The 25,222-nt window shown below is 39.7% G+C and overlaps 1 protein-coding gene across 25 annotated transcripts in view; it reads left to right on the top strand.

Annotated features, from left to right (window-relative positions):
• Window positions 1-25,222, top strand: part of LOC125151379 (RAD52 motif-containing protein 1-like) — a 58,340-nt gene that overhangs the window by 16,120 nt on the left and 16,998 nt on the right. For 3 of the 25 annotated variants that reach the window (XM_047832255.1, XM_047832253.1, XM_047832258.1), the window contains 6 exons: window positions 781-852; window positions 6,065-6,136; window positions 10,224-10,295; window positions 11,040-11,120; window positions 21,445-21,516; window positions 22,080-22,154. In XM_047832255.1, coding sequence (XP_047688211.1) covers window positions 781-852; window positions 6,065-6,136; window positions 10,224-10,295; window positions 11,040-11,120; window positions 21,445-21,516; window positions 22,080-22,154 — 444 coding nt within the window. The other 22 variants (XR_007146762.1, XR_007146766.1, XR_007146768.1 and 19 more) reach the window with 18 other exon arrangements.

The raw sequence follows: 25,222 nt of genomic DNA, 5'->3' as shown, positions 1-25,222 counted from the left end.
ATACGCAGAGTTAGCGGTTGAAACTGAACCTCAGGCATTTAATAGCTTCTTTTAAACATGTGTAATTCATGGATACATGAATTATCATGGATACTTTTTTTTGTTTTCAATGTCACAGGTATAGAGGATAAAACGTGAAAATCCCACCCCACCCTCCCTACCACTCATAAGGTAACTCCTGTCACCTTTTTGGTGTGTGTCCTTCCTTCCCATCTCTTTCCTTTGCATTTTTTCCTAATTTCCTAATGAGGGGATACTTTTTAATTCCTTGCCCAGTGATTTGTTGCTTTTCCCTATGCAATATGTCTAAGAAATCTTTCCATGTTAGTTCTTCTAATTTCTAACTTCCCTTATCCTTCTAACACCTAGAGAGGTTTCAGTAGAGGGCTTCTTTACATTTGTTTGCTGATAATGTACATTTTTTACCATTTTTTTCGTTGAATTATTATTTTCTCATTGATTTGTGGAAGGAACCATTTTAGACACATAAGTGATTTGGGGGAAAAAAATACTTACCTCCAGAGTAATTAACAGGCGTTATCTACCCAAGGAATGGAACAAATAGGAAGTTCAGGTTCTAAGGAGCTGCCTTGTTTGTGCCAGTGGCCCCACGCTAGCTCTTTATTAATTGCACCACCTGGGATGCTGATAGCTGCGGAAAGTAGAAAGTTGGCATTTACTGCATTGGAATATTCCCCACAAGGTTGCCAGTGATTCTCTTATTTATTCCGTTCATTCCTTTCCTACCTATTCAAGGATCTGAACTGTGTTTCTTCACAGAAATTTCCAAGGAAACTCTATTTCTTACATTGATGAAAATGTATGGAAGGGATACCGTTGGGCTGAGAAACTGTGAGTATATTCTCTCCAAATACGAATACAAAAAAAAAAAAAAAAAACAAAAAACTAACTGCATTCTAAGGTCCTTCTTGGTCCAGAACTTTGAAGTCAGTAGCTCTGAGGAAAGGTGTTTCCCCTTCCATGTCCCAACTCAACCTCTACCGATTGCAATTCTGTGTTAATTTTTTTTTTTAACGTTTATTTATTTTTGAAACAGAGAGAGACAGAGCATGAACGGGGGAGGGTCAGAGAGAGGGAGACACAGAATCTGAAACAGGCTCCAGGCTCTGAGCTGTCAGCACAGAGCCCGACGCAGGGCTCAAAGTCACGGACCGCGAGATCATGACCTGAGCTGAAGTCGGCCGCTTAACCGACTGAGCCACCCAGGCGCCCCATCTGTGTTTATTTTAAAAATTAAATTTGGCAGGTTCCCTTTAAAGTTAGAATCAATTTCAACTTATTTTCCATTATACAAGGAATACATGATTATAGTCTCAATATATAAAAATGAAATAACAGGGGGGCCTGGGGGGCTTATTCGGTTAAGTGTCCAACTTCGGCTCAGGTCATAATCTCAACGGTTTGTGGGTTCAAGCCCCACGTTGGGCTCTGTGTTGACAGCTCAGAGCCTGGAGCCTGCTTCGGATTCTGTCTCCCTCTCTCTCTGCCCCTCTCCTGCTCATTCATTCCCTCTCTCTCTCTGTCTCAAAAATAAATAAACATTAAAAAAATTTTTTTTGATGAAATAACAGATATAGTGAACACCTGCCTTATCTTCTAATCCCCCCACTGCTGGGATAGCCACTACTCTGGATTTAGTATATATCCTTCCAGACCTTTTTCCATGCATTTGCCTATATACATATTTACAGCAAAGTAGGTTTGTTGTGTGATTTTCTTATCTTTTTTTTACATAAATTGTAACACCCTACAACTCGATTCTTTTGCTTTGTGGTATGTCTTAGACTTTTTTTCTTCCAGTACATAGAGGGTTACCCCATCCATGCAAGCTGCTGCATACTATTCCATAGTATGAGTGTATTACGATTTAATAATTCCCCTCTTGATGGATGTTTAGGCTGTGTCCAGTTTTCTTATTACATGCATTGCTGCATGGACCACCTCATACATGCATCTTTGTGTACGTGGGTGGGTATTTCTGTAGAATAGATCCCTGGAAATGGAATTGTTGGGATGAAGACGATGCCGATATATATACAATTTTAATTGCCCTCAAAAAAGTTGTGCCAATTTACACACCAATCCATACACCATGACAGCATTCATTTCCTCCTACCCTCCCACTCTTGGATATTCTCCATTTCTTGGCTGATCTGGTGGGTGAATAAAATGGGTCCCTTCTGAATTTGAATTTTTCTGATTACTTATACATTTAAGTATCTCTGTATGTTTCCTGGGCATTTGTGTTTCTTGTCTGAATTTTCTATCCTTTGCCGATTTTTTTGTTATCTTTTTTTTTAAATTGATTTGTAGAAAAAGTCAGTGTAGACACAAGTAATTTTGGAAACAATATTATACTCGAAGTAATTGGCATTTTTCATGACAGATTGTGTGTCATATCATTAGTTCAACTTGGGTAGATAAGTCATAAATGACTTCTGAATTAATAATAAAAGACATAACAGTCATAGTAATCTAAATGTAGGGATTATGATCCCCCTGAAGTAGATTCCCCCCTGCCCCTTAGTCTGATAACCTTACTGGTAAGAGACAAATGGTAGAATAAGGTAGTTGTTTTCTTATGAATTTTATGAATTTCTTAAATACTATATATAGTTTATATTTTCTCATGATAGTATCTAACTTGGAGATCTTATTTCCAAACTTGTAAGAAAAATGAAAGTAATTTGGCACAAGAAACAAGAGAGAGTGGAGAGAGTGGGTAGGCTGGGGGACAGGGGTAGGAGAAAAACTTTGAATTGTGTATTATATACCTTTGGAATTCTGAGCCATGCAAATATATATTACCTATTAAAAAAATAAACTGAAATTTAAAAAATATTTTTTGAAAAGCATGTATTTGGTACTTTATATACTAGAACATGAATCTGGTAAGATTTGATGATTCTTAAAAAATTTTTAAATGTTTATTTATTTTTGAGAGAGAGAGAGAGAGAGAGAGAGAGACAGAGTCCAAAGCAGGCTCTAGGCTCCGAGCTGTCAGCACAGAGCCTGATGTGGGGCTCGACCCCACAAACTGTGAAATCATGACTTGAGCCGAAGTCAGACACTTAACCAACTGAGCCACCCAGGTGCCCCAAGATTTGATGATTTCTAATTCAGCTTGAGGGTTATGCCTTGTAAGACAGAAGTTTTTAACTATGGGTCAATAGTCCCCTGGGGCAGGATTTTTAACCTTTTTTTCTATATTCAATTAAAAAAATTTTTTTTTTTTTTAACATTTATTTACTGCTGAGAGACAGAGCATGAACAGGGGGAGGGGGCAGAAAGAGAGGGAGACACAGAATTGGAAGCAGGCTCCAGGCTCTGATCTGTCAGCAGAGAGCCCAATGTGGGGCTCGAACCCACGAACCGTGAGATCGTGACCTGAGCTTGAAGTCGGACACTTAACAGACTGAGCCACCCAGGCACCCTTCTATATATCTATTGATGATCTGCAGAAGCTTATGTTCTTGGGATAATGTTTTCAAATGTATAATAAGTTAAAACATATAGGAAAAGGAAATTATGTGGAAATAGAGTTTTCAAAAATTTTTTAAAAAGATTAGTGATATAGCAATAAATCTGCTTCTGTTAGAATATTAAATAACAAAATATAATGGTAGGCCTACTAACTATTATAACTTCAAAGTACTGATGAGAATAAATGATAGTTTGAGATATCCACGCCAAATATGTGATATGAAAATATCTGATTTCTGCTGGGGACCAAATTAACTATACTAATCTGTGGTTTGTTGCCTACATTCATAATGGAAGGAAATGCTAATTCTAGTTAGAGGTTTGTGAAAATAGAGATGTGATTTCATTTTCCATCCAAGTTTGGCACCCACAAATTCAGTCCATTCTATTCACGGACCTGAGCCCTAAAGGGATGGTCTGCAAATTGAAATCGCATGCACACCTTTGCACGTATTCAAGAAAGTGCAGTTTTCTAGGGAAAGGGTCCATTCCATAGCTTTTATGAAATTCTCAAAAGGTTCTTGTCTCAAAAGATTGAGTCACAAATTGGGGTGGAGGTGGAGAAAGACATTTGTTTTCCTGTGAAGTTGTACTTATTCTCATAAATGATGATAAATGAATGATTTGTTTTAATTAAAAGCAGTATATTTGCAAATTGATACCTGTCACTTTCTGAATTCATTCAACAAATATTTATGGAGCATCTCCTATGTCCCAGGAACTGTTTTACATGCCAGGGATATAAGCTCAAGAACAAAACTGACCAAATATCCCACTTGTCAAGGGGTTTACAAATATATAGTATAAAAACAAATATGTAAATATAATAAATACATATCATTTCAAGTATTGGTAAGAAATCAGTGGCCAGATCTCTCAAGTTTTCTAATTTATTCAACAACCATTTCTGCTGCTCATAGACTGAGTTTTTTTACTAATGATAATGCTTTTCATTCATATAATCTTGAGTTGGTTCTTTTTATTAGATGTACTGTTTACCTCTGTCTGAGGATATATTAATGATGCTATTCTAAATTTTTTTATAGTGTTTATTTTGAGAGAGAGAGAGAGAGAGAGAGAGAGAGCGCAAGTTGGGGAGGGGCAGAGAGAGAGGGAGACACAGAATCTGAAGCAGGCTCCAGGCTCTGAGCTTCAGCACAGAGCCCCAGTGCAGCGCTTGAACCCATGGACTGCAACCTGAGCCGAAGTCGGATGCTTAACCGACTGAGCCACGCAGGTGCCCCATTAATGTTGGTATTCTCAAATCCTTTTGTGTTTTCTCTGTTAACTGTGTCATTGACTATAGCTGTTATATTTGTTTTTTATTTTCTGTCCTGAATAGAATTGGCTTTCTCACTCCATTTGGTCATTCCTGAGTGCAATTTATCTTTGTAGTTGAGATTTGACTTGCTTCTGTTTTCTGGTCCTAAGGAAGAGGTGAAATGAACCACGGGCCTTGTTATTGGTGACAGGTCCCCCTGAGAGTTAAAGAAGAGGTGGGAGGTGACTTCTAATGGCTAGTCAGAGTGTATACCCTTCCTCCAGGGTTCTGGGACCCTGCCCCCTTCTAACACCAATGGCTCCTGCCTGGAAGAAAACACCCTTTGCTGCCAGATCCAAGGAGGAAGGATGTGGGGTTGATGTGCTGTCCTTGGTCCTACTGCAGTATCCCAGCTAATCACCCTGTAGGTGGCTCCAAGGCATTTCTGGTGGGGGAGTGTTTGTGGAGCTACTCCCTTGGCTTTGAGCTAAGGTTGTGGAATTTCTAATTGTATCTTTTCTAATCATTCTTAGGGACTTTGGTGCAGTTTGGAGTTTGGTAGAGACTTGGCATGTTTCAATCTGCCAGCTTGAAATAGCACAACCTCTCAGGAAGGCAATTTTGTACCCCTGTTAAATCCTGGAGAACCTTAGGCAAATGTGTACTAGGATATAAACAGAAAAATGTTCAAAGCAGCACTGTTTATAATAACTAAAAATTAGAAAAATCTAGTATCCACCAACAGTAGAATGAACAAATAGTGTTACACGGGTATTTACTCTATACTTATTAAACTGAGCATTTATGTTATGTGCATTTTATGCACATTTTTAGTTCTCACAGATATTTTTTAGTTGGGGAAAAAAATTAGATGGCTTCACTTGTAACACTGATATGGTTATAAATAGGGCTTCCACAATAACATTTGGGAAAAGAGAGGAGGAAGTGGCAGTTCTGTCCATGTTTTTGCCACTCAGGGCTGGGTTCTAACAGAGATTTTGTGATCCAGAGAGTAGGCATTAAATGCACATTTTGGTGTGAAGAGTGGATAGGGGTGTGTGTGTGTGTGTGTGTGTGTGTGTGTGTGTGTGTGTGTGAGAGAGAGAGAGAGAGACAAAGGAGTATGTGAGAAGAAAAGATTTGAATCAAACAGCAGAGATTGCCATCCCTACATTAAATAAGAATTAGTGTATTTGGTGGCACCATTACCCAGGTTTCTCTCACATCTAGCGGTCCTGTGTAGCAAATAGTTGTAGCTATTTTGCATTTTGACCCAGAAATGACCTTTTCATTTTGCAGAATTCTCAGTGAAAATTATCTGACCGAATTACATAAAGACACATTTGAAGGCCTGCTATCCCTCCAGTATTTGTAAGTTAATCAGTTCATCATTTATTATGAGTTTTTAGTTATATTATTTATTAAAAAATACAGGGTTCAAATTAGATAATTGCAGCAATTTCTTCTAACAGTAGAATTCTATAATTCTCTCTATTAAATTCTATAACTCTGTAAGTCTGTGGGGACCCAGCCCATCTCTAGCATTAAATACCTCCTATGCATTTTCAACTTCTTAATTTTATAGACAAGATATAGGAAAAAGCCCTTCAGTTGTAGAGGAAAGGGGGTAATGAGGTCTGAGCAATTATGGACACCCATATGAACCTTGTTATGTAAGTGTTCATATACCATCTGCCTTTATTTATATTTATTACTTATGGCCCATGGATCAAATCCTGTGTATGGTCTGTCTTGATACAACCTATGAGTTCAGAATGATTTTCATGTTCTTAAAGGGCTGTAAAAGAGAAAAGAAGAGAAAGAAACAGAGAATATGTGACAGAGACCGTATATGGCCTGCAAAGCCTAAAATATTTACTGTCTGGCCTTCACAGAAAAGGTTTGAAAAAGTTGGCTTAGTAAAATGAGAGGAATTGAAGTTAACCTCAAATTGTCACCTACAAGACAAGAGAATATAGAACACTTACGTTAATTTGAATGCCATTAACCCAGAATTTTTAAATAATTTAATCTAAATTAAATATTTAAATATTAAATATTTAACTAAGCAGGTGAATTATGTAAGCAGTATTACCAAGTACATATTAAATTATCAAGAGAACAGATTAAGGATTTCTGTGTGGGAAATTTTATTAGTTTATTTTTTTATTATTATTTTTTATGTAATTTATTGTTAAGTTAGCTAACATACAGTGTGCTCTTGGCTTCAGGAGCAGATTCCTGTGATCGGTGTGGAAATTCTTATGCCACCATAAAAATAGATGTTTAAAATGATGGTTAAGGGGTTGGGGCTCCTGGGTGGCTCAGTTGGTTGGGCGTCTGACTTTGACTCAGGTCGTGATCTCACAGTTTGTGGGTTCGAGCCCCGTGTCGGGCTCTGTGCTGACAGCTCAGAGCCCGGAGCCTGTTTCAGATTCTGTCTCCCTCTCTCTCTGCCATTCCCCCCTCTCATGCTCTGTCTCTGTCTCTCTCAAAAATAAACAAACATTAAAAAAATGATGGCTGGGGCGCCTGGGTGGCGCAGTCGGTTAAGCGTCCGACTTCAGCCAGGTCACGATCTCGCAGTCCGGGAGTTCGAGCCCCGCGTCAGGCTCTGGGCTGATGGCTCAGAGCCTGGAGCCAGTTTCCAATTCTGTGTCTCCCTCTCTCTCTGCCCCTCCCCTGTTCATGCTCTGTCTCTCTCTGTCCCAAAAATAAATAAACGTTGAAAAAAAAAAATTAAAAAAAAAAAATGATGGCTAAGGGGCACGTGGCTGTCTCAGTCATTAGAGTCTGCAACTCTTGATCTCGAGGTTGTAGGTTAGAGCCCCATGTTAGGTATAGAGATTACTTAAAAAAAATGAAATCTTTAAAAATATAATGATGGTTAAGTGGTATAGTTAGAAATGTTTACACTAAACAAACATCAGAAATGCCTCTAACTTCGCTAGTTACAGAATAAACATCTCTCCAGCCTCATTGTCAAGGAAGAAATGTTTGCATATAGCTCTGTACATTAGACACACAGAGATACTAATGTTCTTTGCTATGGAGGTTCAGTGTTTATTCTTTGCCCATGCCATCCAAAGCTGTGTATTTCATTAATCCTTTTTAAAAATTTTTTTTAATGTTTGTTTATTTTTGAGAGAGAGAGAGAGAGACAGAGAGAGACAGAGTATGAGCAGGGTAGGCACAGAGAGAGAGGGAGACACAGAATCCGAAGTGGGCTTCAGTCTCTGAGCTGTTGGCCCAGAACCCGATGCGGGGCTCAAATTCATGAGCAGTGAGATCATGACCTGAACCGAACAAAATCAGATGCTCAATCGACTAAGCCATCCAGGCGCCCCTCATTAATCCTTATTAATGATGTGCTTTAGAAAATAGATTCTTCTTGCAAACGTGGAAGGCTTAAGGGTAGTGAGTAAAAAGAATCTCGTATGACACTAAAAATAGTCCTCCAAATTATCAAACCTTCCAAGTCTTAGGGGACAACCACTTTGTATTGGTCCTCTTGGCTACCTCTGCCATCTGGGCTCCAAACGTTACAAACACAGTTTGGAGAAAAACAAAAGAGACAAACTGCGCAATGGATTGGGCCTTTCATTACTTCTACTATGAGGTACTTTGTAAGCCAATTATTTCATGTTAGGTGAAGTGTTCTCATTCATTCATTCAAAAAAAAATGTGAATCAAAACCTAAAAAAGAATGGGACAGGCCCTATGCCCAGTACCATAGGCACGCAGATGGTTAAGACAGGCTTCCCACCCTTGTAGGAACTCATGATTTCACAGGGAAAATCAACAAAAGCTTCAACCATAACGCATAAGCACTAAGTGGATGGTGAAGCACTGACAGAGTGCAGAAGAGGGAGCCACAGAGTCATAAAACCACATTTCTTTTCAGTCATTTTGCTCCTTCTACTCACTACCCAGCTGTTAATTTATTTTATAAATATTTGAGTTTGTTCTTTGTCCACGCATCAGTTTTAAACACAGTAGACAACGCAGATGAGCAAGACTAGTCCATACTTTCATGGAGTTTATGCCCAGAGGAAATGGAATGCCAGAATAACTATATTGAGAAAAAATTGGGGCACCTGACCGGCTGAGTCAGTAGAGCATGCGACTCTTGATCTCAGGGTCGTGAGTTCAAGCCCCAGGTTGGGCGTGGAGTCTACTTTAAAAAATTCAAAGAAGGAGAAGAAGGAGGAGGAGGAGAGGGGGAGGGGAAGAAATGGATTTGGGCCATGAGAAGTATAAGTTGTTTTTGGAACATAGAAGAGGGGGGAAGACTTCAAGTTGGATCAGGGAAGTTACTAGAGAAATGCTGTTTGAACAGAACCTTGAATGGCTATGACGTATCATCGGATAGACATCTTGGGAAGAATATGCTTGCAAAATAGAGTGAGTGAAAGGCAAAATGCAGGAGAAATTTCTTTGGTATCTGTAGAGTAGGAAACTAGAGCCAGATTTAGGATTTTGAAGGCCTTGGATAATATGCCAAGCTACCGTGTTATCACGGCAGTGCTCTAGGACAAACTTTAGACTGCACCAGGGTCACTTGGAGGCCTTGTCAGAACACAGGTTCCACCTCCACAGTTCCTGATTCACTCAGTCCAGAGTAGAGCTGAGAATTTGCATCTTGAGTAAGTTCCCAAGTGACTCTGATATTTGAAAACCACTCCTGGAGAATTAATCTGGTGACTGTGTGCAGTATAGATTAGAATGGGAGAGACCAGAGATGAAAATGCCAGTCAGAAGATGGTCGTACCCATGTAGGTGGAAAGTGAGGGACTCAGCTGAAATCAATGGAAATAAGAGGGTCAACTATAATCAAGAATGGGTGTTTCCAAAAAAAAATCCAGTACCATGTTGTTTTTTTGTTGGCCCCACTTGCAACTGAAGCAGTTGATAAATTCATAGACCGTTTAGGCAATGTACAACCAAAAATAAATTTCTATTAAGATGATAATATAATTCTGAGTTCGTTCAAAGTTAGGTATTGATTAGAGGAGTAACTTCTTTTCAAGTTAAACGAAAAGGTATCTTTTATCTCCTCTGGTATTGACTTGGTGTCGAGAAATAGAACTAAACCAGGAAGGTGTGCTAATGTGAGAATATCCCTTTTAATATTAGAAATTATATGTGGAGATCACAACTTTGAGCTCATAATTTAGAAATTGATGAGGCCACAAAAAGTCATTTAATCAATTCTTCTGCTCTCAGGAAAGATTACTTCCAAGATCTATCAAGATCTATAGTTGTATGTTTTATGTATGAAGATCACAATGGTGAGACTCTTAAGAAAGGTGAGGGCAGGGTTAGGGGCTCTGGAAGGTTCAAATAACAATTCCTAATACTCAGAGTTTAGCCAAAAGCTACTTATTCAATACTATCATCCTACTAATTAGATATCTTAGAGCTAATTGAGGCAATATTTTCCTTTTCCTTTTCCTAGAGATTTATCCTGCAATAAAATACAATCTATTGAAAGACGTACATTTGAATCACTACCTTTTTTGCAGTTTATGTAAGTTACAAATATAATTTCATTATATTTGGAATTTTTATTAAACTTAATTGTAAACCTCTTTGTTATTCACTTTGAATGAATGAAACTTTATTAGTCGAAAGCTACTAAAATTATGTAGCAAATCTTTTCTGTCTGTGGCAAAGTTTGGTGTGAGAGTTATTATAGAGATCAGAGTGAATCGTTCTAGAGCAGCAGTTCTCTGCCAGGGTGATTTTGCATCCAGGTGACACTTGGTAGTGTCTAGAGACATTTTTGATTGTCAGACTGTAGATGTGCTCCTGGCATCTAGTGGGTGGAGGCCAGGGCTGCTGTCACACCCTACAGTTCACAGGGCAGCACCCCCCCCCCCCATAACAAAGATTATCCAACCATAAATCTCAACAGTGCTAAAGTTGTGAAACATTTTTCTAGAGAAATAAACTTACTTCTCTAGAAAAAAATACTTACTTAACACAAGTATTTATTGAGCATTTACTGATTTGTATCTAATGCACCACATGTATAAACATGAAAGTATAAATCTTTCATGCAGATATTTTTTTACAAAGGCAAGCATCTTTCATAGTGAGATTTCTTTAGTGTATGGAGAGAGTATTGTGGTTATGTTTCGTTATCTATAAATTAGAATCACTGCCAAAGGATAAATATTCTGAAAGAATATCTTTTTTTTCTTCTTCGTTTGTGTCTTGTTTTTTGTTTTTTGTTTTTTGTTTTTTGTTTTTTTTTTTTTGGTGTGTGTAGAAATCTTGGTTGCAATTTACTCACCGAGCTGAGCTTTGGAACATTTCAGGCCTGGCATGGAATGCAGTTTTTACACAAGCTGTAAGTGAAATAGAAAATGAATACATGTTAAAAAAAAAAAAAACTACATGTAAAAATATCATACAGTGACTGGTTAGGTGTGTGTTAATAAACCCAGTATGAATTCTGGAAAGTAGGTCTTAAAATCCATTTTTTTTTCAAATGAGGAAACTAAGGTACAAAGAGGCCAAGAGACTTGTCTTAACTCCTAAATGGCACTCTCTGCCCTCCCTCGTACCCAGCTTTGTGTGGGCAATGAAAGCCCCAAGCAAGTAACACCCAAGTCAGTATTATCATGGGAATTCGTGACAGTGATGCTTCCCCAAGGTGTGCATGGTCCTTGAAATCCACTTTTGAATTTAACTTTGATTCCGGCTCATGTGCAAGTTTCCTATGCAAAAGAGAACTTCAAAGAACTAAGTTTAGCACAGAGTTCTCCAGGCAGCAACAGGTGTGGGTGCTTCCTCAGCCATCAGGAAAGCAGAAAGAACTCCTGAATACCTGCCGCAGGGCACTGCTCTCCATGTGCTTTCTTTCCTGACCACTCTTCAATTAAGAAGTGTGTTATTCCCTTTCAGCCGGAACATTCTGTGATTTCTCTGTAAAAAAGCAAATCATACTGGGCATGTTCAGTGGCCTGAGGGGGATTTTTAGACTCAAGGTTGAAGACCCTCCTCTAAAGCAGACGCTGGAAAAGACTGTCTTACTGTCTTGTGGTTCAGAAATCCGATTTCACAGCTTATCTTCCGTTAGATGAAAGTGTTTACGGTGTGTCTGGAGCTGGAGTAAGTTCCTGCGGGTGCCCAAGAGCAGGGGCCTCCTCTCTCCTCTCATTAATTTGCTGATGCCTAACTTGGGGAAAGAATACCGAGGGTCAGTTTTTTGTTTCGCCAGCATGCCAGAGAACGGGCTCATTGAGTTTCTCCACCAAGAGGTTTTAGTGGTGTCAATATAATGTCTTAAAACTCACCACCTCTACTAAGCATCTTATAACACCAAGAGTCTCTTCTAAGAATCTGAATTTCATTGCCTACATGTTATGTAGGCAATACAGGACAATTAAATAGGGTGGAATCCGTTGATAAGAATGAATGAATTCATTGAAAAACAATCCGTGCCACGCGCACTCTATGTCGACCATGTACTAAGTACTGGGGGTACAAAGAGTATACAGGGACTGTCCCCAAGAATCTTTCATACTGGAAGGAGAAAAAGATGGCCTTTTTCTTGTAATTTACTAAGATATTTGTAAACTGATGGAAACTCCTGTCTTGCCCCACTGAGATCTCTATCAGTTAACCATTTGTTTCCTTTCCTTTCCTTTGTCCTCGAGCAGCCAGAATCACACATATCCCACCTGGGGTGGGGGCATGTGCTAACTTGTATTTTGCCCTCAACTTGCCCCATGCTCCCTCATCAATCTTACATGACAGAAAAAGGTAATTAAAGAACCAGAGCTAGCTGGTATTGAGAATAAATTAATACTCATGTGATGTGTGTTATGCCCAGAATTCGTGATCCCCAAATACCGCCAGGGAGCCGAGTCCGATGTAAAAGCAAAAGAGCCTTTATTGGAGCTAGCTCGAGCTCAATCCCCTATCTGCACTGAGGCAGCGGTGAGATACCGGGGAGAGAGAGCCAGTTTCAAAAGGGCAAAGGTTTTATTGGGGCCTAGTGGCAGTTGGTGAGGTAATGGCTGTGGCCTCAGCTGATTGGCTGGGGAAGGGTCCTGGGGAAGAGTCCTGTTAGGCAGTTGCGGGGTGGTGGTTACTCAAGGGGAGGAGGTGGTCAAGGTGAAGGACACAGAACAAGATGGAGTGGGCCGGCGTAGGCCCACCCTTTCAATGTGGTTTGAATAGAGCTGTACTACTAAAACGAATTCACAGTTAACTTCCAAAAAATTATCACAGTACAGTAAGTGTGTATCGGAGGTTGGGCTCCTTGTTTGGGGCCAAATTTTCTTTTCTTTTTTATTTTTAACGTTTATTTATTTATTCTGAGAGAAAGAGAGCATGCGCAGGGGAGATGCCATCCCGTGAATTCAGTCACGTTATTACCTATGTGACTTATTACTGGGGTGTTTATAAGTTGAAACAATATTTTCTCCAGCATTAAATAAGTTTGTAAACCTTTTGGGCCCCAGCTGAGGTGGATTTATCTCGAACTGACTGAAGCTTAAACTTCAGGTCTCCTCACTTACATAGGCCCCTTCCAAAGTCTTGGGAGGGACCCTCGCAATTCCTGTTCGCATAATTTTGCATGTTTTGATGAGGCAGGATTTCCCAAAGTAGATGAGGTTCAGACCCTACTAGGCCTTGATTCACCCCTGGGTTTCAGGTAATTATATCTCAGTAAGTTTTTTGAATGAAGCCTCTTACGTTATTGATAAACACTGAGTGAACACGTTAGCGGTGCGGTAAAGTCTATTTTGAATCTGAAATCCACCTCAAAGCCATGCCAAGAGTTTATTGATAAGGTACCGCTTTTTGAATGGTAGTAATAATCCTGTTTCTTTCAGATGAAATCAGGAATGAAATATATTATGGAAAACCAACAGTGGTCGATAATCCTAAATGTTAAGTATAGTTTTTTTTTTTTTTTCCTGACTTTAAAGTGCTTCTCCTTCATTCACCTACACAGGTCCAGACTGGTGGCTTATTTTAAAAAATTCACTTCATTGGTTCTAACAGTACGAGCTCCATGATTTTAGAAGCTGAAGGACTCTACGATGTAGAAAGGCCGTACCTTCTCGGGATAGAGCACATTCACATGCTGGCTCGTGTGTGGCGCATCAGTATTGTGCCAAGAACATAAGCTCTAAGGGAGAATAAGGAAAATCTAAGCCTTACCCCTTTTGAATTATTGTTGAGAATATCATTGAGGTAGGTGTGGCCACCCTCTGAAGGCAAACTCGAGCCGCAGTCACAGAGACGCCCTAACGCTCCCCCAGTCAACCGGCATCTGCTTCCTTTTAGACAGCTGTGTGCCCACAAAAGTTGACACACTTCAGGATATTGTCATCGCTTTTTGGTATGTACTGGAAATCCTGGCAGCTTCTTCTCAGATTCGGAAAGGCATAAACGTTAAGGATGAAGATAACAACTCAGGGCTGTCCTTTTGGGGTGATTTAGGGTAACTTTTATTATTTTCCGTGTGTGGTAGTTCAAAAGCTTTGCCATAGTCATACCCAACTATTACTTTTCTTCTCCCAGCTGCATCTGATTCTTCCCACGTATATACCAAGGCATCTTCTTTCTCTGGGAAGCATGGTAGTTGCTCCTCCACCCCATATCATTTCTTTAATACCTACCTCTATTAGGTATTTACTGCGCTCCGGCACTATGCTAAGACCTTTCGCTTGTGCTGCAAGTAAGACAATGTGTCTTAAACTCTTAGAATAGAGCCTGGCACGTGGGAAGTGCTCCGGACGTGGCCCCTCACACGGCACTTCATTTTCGTTTTTCCAGCAACTCTTGTGATACAGGTAGTAGTATCCTCATTTTGGGGATGAGGAAGTTGAAACTCAGAGACATCGGGTGACTTGCCTAGGTTCACACTGTCAGTAAGTGACAGAACCACTTCAGAAGCTTCGCGAGTAATACAATTCCGCATTCCCTGGCACTAGGTAGGACCTGAATGACAACTGGCCTTTTGGGCGTCGTCCCTTGGAGTCAGCTTCTCACTGGAATAGGACCTTTCGAGCAGGGAGCTCCTTTTCCCTATGCTTCTGGAGCTCCTGGCCATGCCACCTATGGGCATCCCCAGGCTTCCTGCTCACCGCCTGGTGCAAATATCACATCGTCACTGCTAGGCACCCACTCTGTGCCCAGCCTTATGCTAGGTGCTTTGCACATGCTCTTTCCTTTGATCCTCAAGTTGCCTTATGAGGTAAATGCTGCTAAAAAGACTCGGAGACGTTCGTTACTTAAGTCCCTTCACCAGGAAGTGACAGCCAGAATTCAGACCTAGGTCTGCCTGATTCCAGGGCCCTCGCTTCTTGGGCTGGTCCTCACTGCCAGAAACTCCTCTTCAAGGCTATTCTCAGAACTTTAATTAAAACATAGGCTCACCATTTCAGATTCTTTAGGCTTCGCCCCTCCCCCCCGCCCAACCCCTGAGAAAGGATTTACGTGATGCCGTTAGATGTCTTGTATTGAGGAGCTTCACATGGGGAGCCATGTTCTCATGGCTCATGGACCTATGTAGATGAATAAAGGAAAGGGGTTATTCTATCCCCAAGTACTTCAAACATACTGGAATAGGGTCTAGATCACTCTACTTATTTCTTCAACTGCTTTCCTCCAAGGAGCCAGTTTTCCCTCCATGCCTTGGGATTCCAGCATAGAGAGTTTGGAGTTTGTCCTATTTGAAATTTATTTTCACTGCCTGCTTTGGACATTTTTTCAGCTAAAGCCGTTAGGATTTCAGTACATTCAGGACAGTGGTGACAAGCTTCAGTCCTCAAGTCTTCTCTGTCTCCTCAGTTAATGGAAAGGAAACGTAGCCCATCTGTCTGGACCTCTGTAGAAGAATTTGGAGAAAAAAAAAAATAACACGTAAGAAATGTTCCCTTATTTTGTGAGCTACCTTTAGTCTGTCCCGTTGCTCTGCAACAGAAAGCTTTTGCAAAAATACTTGAGTTTTCCTCTTCAAATAAGATACAGTTTTTTAAAAAACAAAATCTAGAACAGTATTTCTTCAACTTTGATTATGAGACAGTCTTTGAGGATAACGGTTGTCATGTTTTACTCCCATAAAGATAAGCCCACGAATATCCAAAAGCCAATAGCCTGAGTCAGCACACCTTTTATCTGTAAAATGAGGGAATTGAACGGAAATGGAGATGATCTCTAGTGCAATGTCCACCGTTCGTTCGTATCGCAGTCTGTGGAAAAACAGTTGCTGTCGGTCCAGCAGATGTAACCTGTCGGGTCAGTTCTCATTCTCCCCTTGGCTCAGGCACAATAGCTCCATGAAGAAAAGGCGGCACTAAAGACAGGAGGAAATAGGATAATTTGGAGTGGCCTGTATTTTGTTTTCACTACAGGTAAACACGGGGCATTCATCTCAGCAGGAGGGCTGCCTGGGTAAGAGGAAGCACTGAGCCGATGGGTATAAGGCCATGGGTGAGCTACCAGGAAAGAGGGGGGGACAGTGGGGGTAGAGCACTGAGATAGTTGGGGGGAAGGATAGCAAACTACTAAATTGTTTTGGCTGCATAATTCGTCATAGTCTTTCTTAATAGGGAGCCGGGGGTGGGCGCGGGGGGTGGCGGGGAGCAGTGGGCAGGGGAAGACACGCACGTGGAAGAGCTTACTTGCACAGAGCCCACCAGTAAGCTTGTAGGTATTAATGCCATTTTTATTTTTTCAAAGCCAAAGGACATTCAGAGCCTCAAGGTTGAGGAACTGTGTTTAACCAGACATGTGACACTCACGTTCTTTCTCTTCATAACATTGTCTGACTGGATATTAACTAGTGTTACACAAACCCGACATGTTAATGGGCCTGACAAAACGTAGAAGAATGGGCTGGAATAGGACGAATAGGGGAGTTTCCAAGGCAAGAACAAAAATGCATGGCTCCCAGCCGCACCTCTAGCTCCCTCTGACCTCCGTTGTGGAAGAGTTTGAATCTTCGCTCCCCTTTTCTCCACCTACTAACATGTTTGATCTCCTGGCAACTGGTTCTCTATTTATCACAACATGGTTCTTTTTTTTTTTTTTCAAATTGAGATATAGTCCGCATAATAGAATATGCAACATTATAAAGTATATAGTCCAATGGTATACTTTGATAGACAATAATCACTGCTAATTCCAGAACATTGTCATCACCCCCCTCAAAAGAAATACCATACCCATCAGCCTTTACTCCCCATTCTCGCCTCCTCCCAGGCCCCTGGCAACAACTAATTTACCTTCTGCCCCTATGGATTTGCCTATTCTGGACATTTCGTCGAAATGTGTGTCTCGTTTCTTTCACAGAGCTTGTTGGCTTCCAGATTTATCCGGTTGTAGCATGTTTCAGTACTTCATTCTGTTTTTTAATGTTTCTTTATTTTTGAAAGAGAGCGCACACACAAGCGGGGAAGGGGCAGAGAGAGAGGGGGACAGAGGATCCAAAACCACAGAGCCTGATGTAGAGCTCGAACTCATGAACTGTGAGATGACGACCTGAGCCAAAGTCAGATGCTTAACCGACTGAGCCACCCAGGTGCTCCAGTCACATTTTGTTCATCCATTCATGAGTTATTGGACATTTGGATTATTTTGACTTTTTGGCTCTTATGAATAATGCCGCTATGAGTATTCATGTACAAGTTTTTGTGTGGTCATATGTTTTTAATTCTCTTGGGTACATACCTAAGAGTGGAATTGCTGGGTCATGTAGTAACTCTATATTTAACCCTTTTGAGGAACTGCCAAACTGTTTTCCACAGTGACTACACCATTTTACATTGCCACCAATGTATGAAGATTCTGGTTTCCCCAAATCTTGCTACCACTTATCATTGTCTCTCTGTTCGATCATAGCCATCTTAGTGAGTGTAGAGTAGTATCTCATTGTAGCTTTGATTTATATTTCCCTAATGACCTAAGACATCGAGCATCTTTTCATGTGCTTATTGGCCATTCATGTATTTTCTTTGGCGAAATGTCTCTTCAAATCCTTTACCCACTTAAACATTTGATTATTTGTCTTTTTACTGAGTTTTAAGAGTTCTTTATATATTCTGGATATTCTGGATACTAGACTTGTATCAGACATATGATAGTTTGGGGTTGTTTTGTTATTTTTAAATAAAGTCCAGTTTATCTATTTTTCCTTTGGTTTGTTGTGCTTTTTGTGTCATGTCTAAGAAACTGTTGCCTACATCCAAGGTCATACAGATTTCTCTCCTGAGAGTTTTATAGCTTGAGCTCTTCCATTTAGGTCTTTGACTCATTTTGAGGTAATATTTATATATGGTGTGAAGTGTAGGCATCCAACTACATTATTTTGCATGGGGGTATACGGTTGTCCCAGCATCATTTGAAAACACTAGTCTTCCCACATTGAATGGTGTTGGCACCCTTGCTGAAAATCAGTGGGCCATAAATGTGAGGATTTATTCCTGGACTGTCAGTTCTGTTCCATCAGCTTACATGTCTGTTCTTATGCCAGTACCACACCGTGATTACTGTAGTTTTGAAGTAGGTTTTGAAACCAGGGCGTGTGAGTCTTCCCATTTTGTTGTTCTTTGTCAAAATCGTTTTGGAGCACCTGGGTAGCTCAGTTGGTTAAGTGGCCGGCTCTTGATTTCAGCTCAGGTCACGACCTCATGGTTTGTGAGATGGAACCCCGTGTTGCAATCTGCACTGACAGCATGGAGCCTGCTTGGGATGCTCCCTCTCCTTCTCCCTCTGCCCCTCCCCTGCTCACACTTTTCCCCACTCACACTCGCTCACGTTTGCTCTTCTGCACAGGTGTGTATGCTCGCTGTCTCTCAAAATGAACAGATAAACTTTTTTTTTTTTTTTTAAAGATCATTTTGGCTATTCTCGGTCCCTTGAATTGACATACAGATTTTAGAATTAGCTTGCCAATTTTTGGAAAGAAGTCAGTTGGGGTTTTGATAGGGATTATACTGAAACCACAGTTCAATTTGGGGTATAGTGCCATTTTAACAGTATTCTGATCCGTGAACATGGCATATCTTTATATTTATTTCAATCTTCTTTAATTTCTTTCAACAACGTTTTGTGGTTTTTAGTGTGATTCTTGCACTTCTTTGGTTAAATGTTTTCCTAAGTATTTTATTCTTTTGAGTACTGTTATACATGGAATTGTTTTCTTAATTTCATGTTTGGAATAGTCATTGCTGATGTATAGAAATAAAGCTAATTTTTACATATCGATCTTGTGTCCTGTAACCTTGCTGAACTCATTTATTAGTGCTAAGGTTTTTTTTCTACATTCCCAGGAATATGTCTTGTGGTCTTCTAGTTACCCAGGAAGATGTTGGAGCATTTCAAAGTCCCTATGGACATCTCATTTCTCAGCTTTTTCCTTTTAGGCTTTTTGTTTAGGCTATTTTTTGTCTTGTGATCAATTGCCTCACATAGCTGCCAGATTAAAACATTTATCTATAATTGTTTTCGAAAAATGCCCCTTGGGAAGAGGCTATTTTAGCACTGTGCAGTTCTCAGTGAGGTCAAGGGCAAGGCTTTCAAGTGAAGTTTTTTAGGGACCCCACTAGACAGGTAAAACAATGACAGTTTGTTCTTTGGGAATGAGGCTTTAAGGAACTTCAGCTCCATTTTGTTCCCCTGGGATGTGGGCAGTTTTTAAGGCTATCATCAGGATGGAGAGCAGAGGTTGAGGACAAGTTAAAACAACAGAGCTCACTGTTCTTATAGAAATTAGTAATTTTTTCTTTAATACATGCTCTCCGGGTTGCTGCAAGCCCATTGGGTAAAATTTCCAAAGTTCTGAGAAAGTTGATTTTGACCATTTTTGCTAGTTGTTGTTGTTGTTGTTGCTTTTACGGAAGGATGAATTTTCAGATGTCCTTCCTTTCTCATTTTCACTGATTCACCTGTAACAGGGCTTTAAAATCTCTAAAGTCTCAGGGCACCTGGGTGGCTCAGTTAACTGCCTGACTCTTGATTTCGGCTCAGGTCATGATCTTGCGGTCATGGGATCAAGCCCCATGTCAGGCTCTGCACTGGGCATGGAGCCTGCTTGGGAATCTCTCTCTCTCTCTTCCTCTGCCTCTCCTTCATGCATACTCTTGTACTCTCTCTCTCAAAAAATAGAATAAAAAAATAAGAAATGAAATCTCTAAAGTCTCAATGATCACAGGCTAATTAAGTACTTAATCTTGGGAGATGATTAGAGGAAAGGAATAAAAATAGAAAATGTAATTCTTAGAGAAGCTCTCCCAGATGGAGAGATGAGGTTCAGCAAAGTGTTTCTATATTTAATGCTCTCAAAGTTAAGTTTAAGGTAACGGCTATTTTAAACCCCCTTTTTTTCCATACAAGTTAAATACAGGCTTTGGAGTCAGAACTGAGTTCAGATTCCATCTCTGCTTCTTGACTGGCTTGACAAACTGGGACAAATTATACAACCTCTCTGTACTTCAGTTTCCTCACTTGTGAAATGGGGTAATGATGTATCTATCACATAAGGTTATTGTGAGGTTTAAATGTGAAATGCTGATCACAGATGCCCTATAGCCCAATAGTATTGGTTGTGATGATTATCCTTATAATTTTGCAAAAGTACAGTGATGATTCTTTTTTTTTCTTTTAATTTTTTTTCAACGTTTTTATTTTATTTTTGGGACAGAGAGAGACAGAGCATGAACGGGGGAGGGGCAGAGAGAGAGGGAGACACAGACTCGGAAACAGGCTCCAGGCTCCGAGCCATCAGCCCAGAGCCTGACGCGGGGCTCGAACTCACGGACCGTGAGATCGTGACCTGGCTGAAGTCGGACGCTTAACCGACTGCGCCACCCAGGCGCCCCAAGTACAGTGATGATTCTTGAGCAGAGTCAACCTAAAGGCAGATTTTCTTTTCTTTCTTCCTGTTTCCTTCACTTTATTTTTGCTGTAAAGAACTGGGAAGAAAATCTACTCAGCATTTTGGAATAAAGACTTGTGTCAAGCAGTGACAAAATGTTATTTATTCAACAAGCCTTCACTAAGTAACTAGTAAATAACAAGCACTCTGTCAGGCACAGGGACAAAAATGACAATAGAGTATGGTCCCTGCCCTCAAGGAGCTGGCAGTCCAGGAGATGGATAAGGAAACGGGATCATATGCCACCTAACAAAGGCTGTCATAGGAGAATACACATGGTGGGGGTATAGCTTCCACCATTTCCTCTTAGATTAATCCCTTTGTCTTTGGCCCCCAAACTGAGGAATTGGTCCTATTTTTGTCTTTAACCGGGTGTTTTAAACTGTGGAATTTTTTACATTTCTAGAGATAAAGGAAAAGCACCTAGAATTATAGAGGACACTAGAAACAGTATTGCCTACAGAGCCTGGGCTTCCTACCAGCATAGTCACTTCTAGGGTTTTCAGCCCAAAAAGTCCTTTGGCATATCTTTGCTTTGCTGTCCACGTAAAAAAAAAAAAAATTTTTTTTCTCTTTCTGTTCTCCACTTTATCGTCCAGAGAGCTGGGTAGTTCCCCAAGGAAGAGTGCTTTACAGAATCTAAGGGTGATTTATAGGCAAAGGCAGAAAATGATTAGTTTTAACCTTCCAGTTCCATACCCCCAAAATGAACATAAACTTTCGTGGTAGTCATTACTGGAAATGCAGATAATTTTAATTCCATTGCATTTTTCAGAATTATCAGTCGGAACCCTCTGTCAGCTGTTGAAGATTCCTATCTTTTTAAGTTGCCAGCGTTAAAATATTTGTAAGTATTGCAACAATCTCACGGCTCATGAGATGATTTCTGATCTTTTTTGTTGTCATCAAAAGATTAAGTATTTTGCGTTTGGGTTAAAAAGTCGTAATTTAAGTTTTAACTGGGTTATTGAAATAAGCATTATTAGCAAAGAAAAAACGTATACGGGCAAGATAGCCTGCAGAGGGAGTAGTAGTATTGAAGAACACATAACAGACATGGGACTTGTAGATGTAGGTAGAAATACCATTTATCTCAAAGTGGAAAGTGGAGTAAGGTGTATATTAAAAGAAAAAAAGACTAATCAAGAGAGGTGGGTGCAATTGAGAATGAAAATGAGGATAAGAGTAAAAAGGATTGTACTGTTGAGCACCAAGGTGATTAATTTGATGATGCACATAAAATGTCTTCATTGGGAGTTTTCTGAAATTATTGTCCATAGCAAGAAAACTCTTGAGCTGACTTGACAAAGAAGCCAGAATTGAAGTAATCACATGTTGTTAAGTATCTTTTTAGGTACAGAATTTTTATCCTTGGGTTCAAATCACGCATGTTTGGGCTTTCTCCTTCAGAGACATGGGATCAACACAGGTGTCACTTACAACAGTTGAGAGCATCCTCATGATGACCCTTGAATTGGAAACACTGTAAGTTGATTTTTCTTATGTGTATTTTCACTTAGTTGTTTATTTAGATTTGTTTTATTGTTTTCTTAAGTCCGATTTTTTGAGGTATAAAATTTACTCTTTTTAAGCGTACAGTTTGATGAGTTTTGACAAACGTGTAGTTATGTAACCACCACCACATTTGAGACGTAGACCATTTCTGTCACCCCAAAAGGCCCCTATGTGCCTTTGCAGCCAATCCCCTTTTGTCACCACCAGCCCTGGCAACCACCCACCTAATTTTTGTCCCTATAGTTTTGCCTTTTCCACAGTGTCTTATAAATGAAATCATACAAGGGGCACCTGGGTGGCTCAGGCAGTTAAGCGTCCGACTTCAGCTCAGGTCATGATCTCGCGGTTCGTGAGTTCAAGCCCTGCATCGGACTCTGTCCTGACAGCTCAGAGCCTGGAGCCTGCTTCGGATTCTGTGTCTCCCTGTCTCTCTACCCCTTCCCCATTTGCACTCCATCTCTCTGTCTCTCTCTCTCAAAAATAAATGAACATTAAAAAAAATAAATAAATGAAATCATACAGTATGCAGTCTTCTGTGATTGGTTCCTCTCAGCATAATCCTTTTGAGATTCATCCATGTTTGTTTGTTTTTTAACTTTTTTGACGTTTGTTTATTTTTGAGAAACAGAGAGCATAAGGAGGAGAGGGGCAGAGAGAGAGAGAGAGACACAGAACCCGAAGCAGGCTCCAGGCTCTGTCAGCGCAGAGCCCAATACAGGGCACGAACCTGCGGAACATGAGATCATGGCCTGAGCCAAAGTCGGTCACTTGTCTGACTGAGCCACCCAGGCACCCCAGAGACTCATCCATGTCTTTGCACATGTCAGTAGTTCATTTCCTTTTTATTGCCGAGTAGTATTGCAGTTGTGAGGATATACCAGTTTGTTTATGCGTGCATCAGTTAATGGGCATTTGAGTTGTTTCTAGCTTTTTGGCCTTTATGAATAAAGTTGCTTAAAACACTTACATGCAGGTCTTCGTATGAGCATATGTTTTCATTGGGGGAGGGGGGGAGGTGGTAAAATACCTAATGGCAGGATTGCTACATCATATGCTAAGTGTATATTTAACTGTTTAAGAAACTGCTTACCTGTTTTCTAAAGTGAATGTACCATTTTGCATTCCAGCCAGCAGTATATGAGATCTTCTATCTATCCTTTCTTCTAATGTCTTTATCTACTTTTCATAAGGTGAATGTTGGCCTTAAAATTGAGTTGGGAAGTATTCCCCTCTCTTCAATTCTCTAGTACAGTTTGTGCAGAATTGGCATTATTTTTTCCTTAAATGTTTGCTAGAATTCACCAGTGAAGCCACGTGGGCTTGAAGCTTTCTTTGTGAGAAAGTGTTAAACTACAGATTTTATTTTTGTAATAGTGCTACTTAAATTACATACTTATTTTTTGGAGTAGTTCATGTCTTTCAGGGAATCTATTTCATCTTGAAGTTATTGACATGAAGTATTTTATAATATTCCCTTATTATCCTTTTAGTATCTGTAGAATTGTAGTGGTGTCATTCCTCTCATTTTTGATATTGATAATTTGTGTCTTCTCTTGTCTTTTCTTGATAAATCTGGCCAGAAGTTTATCAGTTTTACTTATCTTCTCTAAAAAGTGCCTTTTCATTACACTGACTTCTCTATTTTTGTTTTCCTTTTTAAAATTTTCTGCTTTGATCTTTATCATTCCATTTTCTCTCCTTACTCAGTGATGAATTTCCTTTTCATTTTCTAGTTTCTTAAAAGTGGACACTGGGGGGGCGCCTGGGTGGCGCAGTCGGTTAAGCGTCCGACTTCAGCCAGGTCACGATCTCGCGGTCCGTGAGTTCGAGCCCCGCATCAGGCTCTGGGCTGATGGCTCAGAGCCTGGAGACTGTTTCCGATTCTGTGTCTCCCTCTCTCTCTGTCCCTCCCCCGTTCATGCTCTGTCTCTCTCTGTCCCAAAAATAAATTAAAAAAAAAAAAAAAAAAAAAAAAAAAAAAAAAGTGGACACTGGGGAAGATGAATACTATATGAGCAACATCCCACATGTTGACATGTTGTGTTTTCAGTTTCAGTCGGTACAAAATAGTTTTTAATATCCATTTTGACTTATTTGACCAATAGGGTTCCTTAGGAGTGTGTTGGTTAGTTTCTAAATATTTGGAGATTTTACAGATCTGTTAATTTGTTATTTAATTCCATTGTGGTCACAGAACAATATGTTGGATGACTGAAATCCTTTTAAATTTATTGAGGCTTGTTTTATAGCCAATGAATTCTGGTAATAGATGAGAATATGGTCTATTTTGATAAATATTATGTGTCCACTTGAAAAAAAATACGTAGTCTGCTGATTTGGTGTGGAGTATTCTATAAATGTCAACTAGGTCAAGTAGGTTGGTAGTATTTTTCAAGTCTGATGTATCATTACTCATTTTCTAAATATTTTTTTCTGTCAATTATTGAGAGAGGGATATTGAAATCTCCAACTCTAATTGTGTACTTATGTGTCTCTCTTTCCTATTCTCCTTAATATATTTGGAAGTTCTATGATCAGATACATAAATTTTTAAGTGATGTCTTTTCTATTAGTTGACATTTCTATCACGATGGAATAACCTCATTTATCCCTGGTAATATCTTTGCTTTGAAATTGACTTTGTCCTATAGTAAATATAGCCACTCAAGGTTTTGTTTGATTAGTGTTAGCAAAGCATAATTTCTTCCATATTTTTAACCTACTTATATCTTTGTATTGAAGATGAATCTTATAGACAGCATATAGTTGGCTTTTGCTTTTTTATCCAGTATGACAACTCTATCTTTTAATTAGGTGATTATACCATTTATATTTAATGTAATTGTTTATATGATTACATTTAAAGCTACTGTCTACTCTTTTCTATGTATCCCATCTGTTCTTTGTTTCTTTTTCTTTTTCTTCCTGCTCTTGGGTTGATTTAGTACGTTTTATTATTTTTTGGTGGGGGGATATATAGTTACAACTCAGGTTTTGTTATTTTAGTAGCTGTTTAATGGTTTGTAGTGTTCATGTTT

Source organism: Prionailurus viverrinus, chromosome E1 (assembly GCF_022837055.1).
Source record: "Prionailurus viverrinus isolate Anna chromosome E1, UM_Priviv_1.0, whole genome shotgun sequence".
NCBI lineage: Eukaryota > Metazoa > Chordata > Mammalia > Carnivora > Felidae > Prionailurus > Prionailurus viverrinus.
This window is presented reverse-complemented; position numbering and strand designations above follow the sequence as displayed.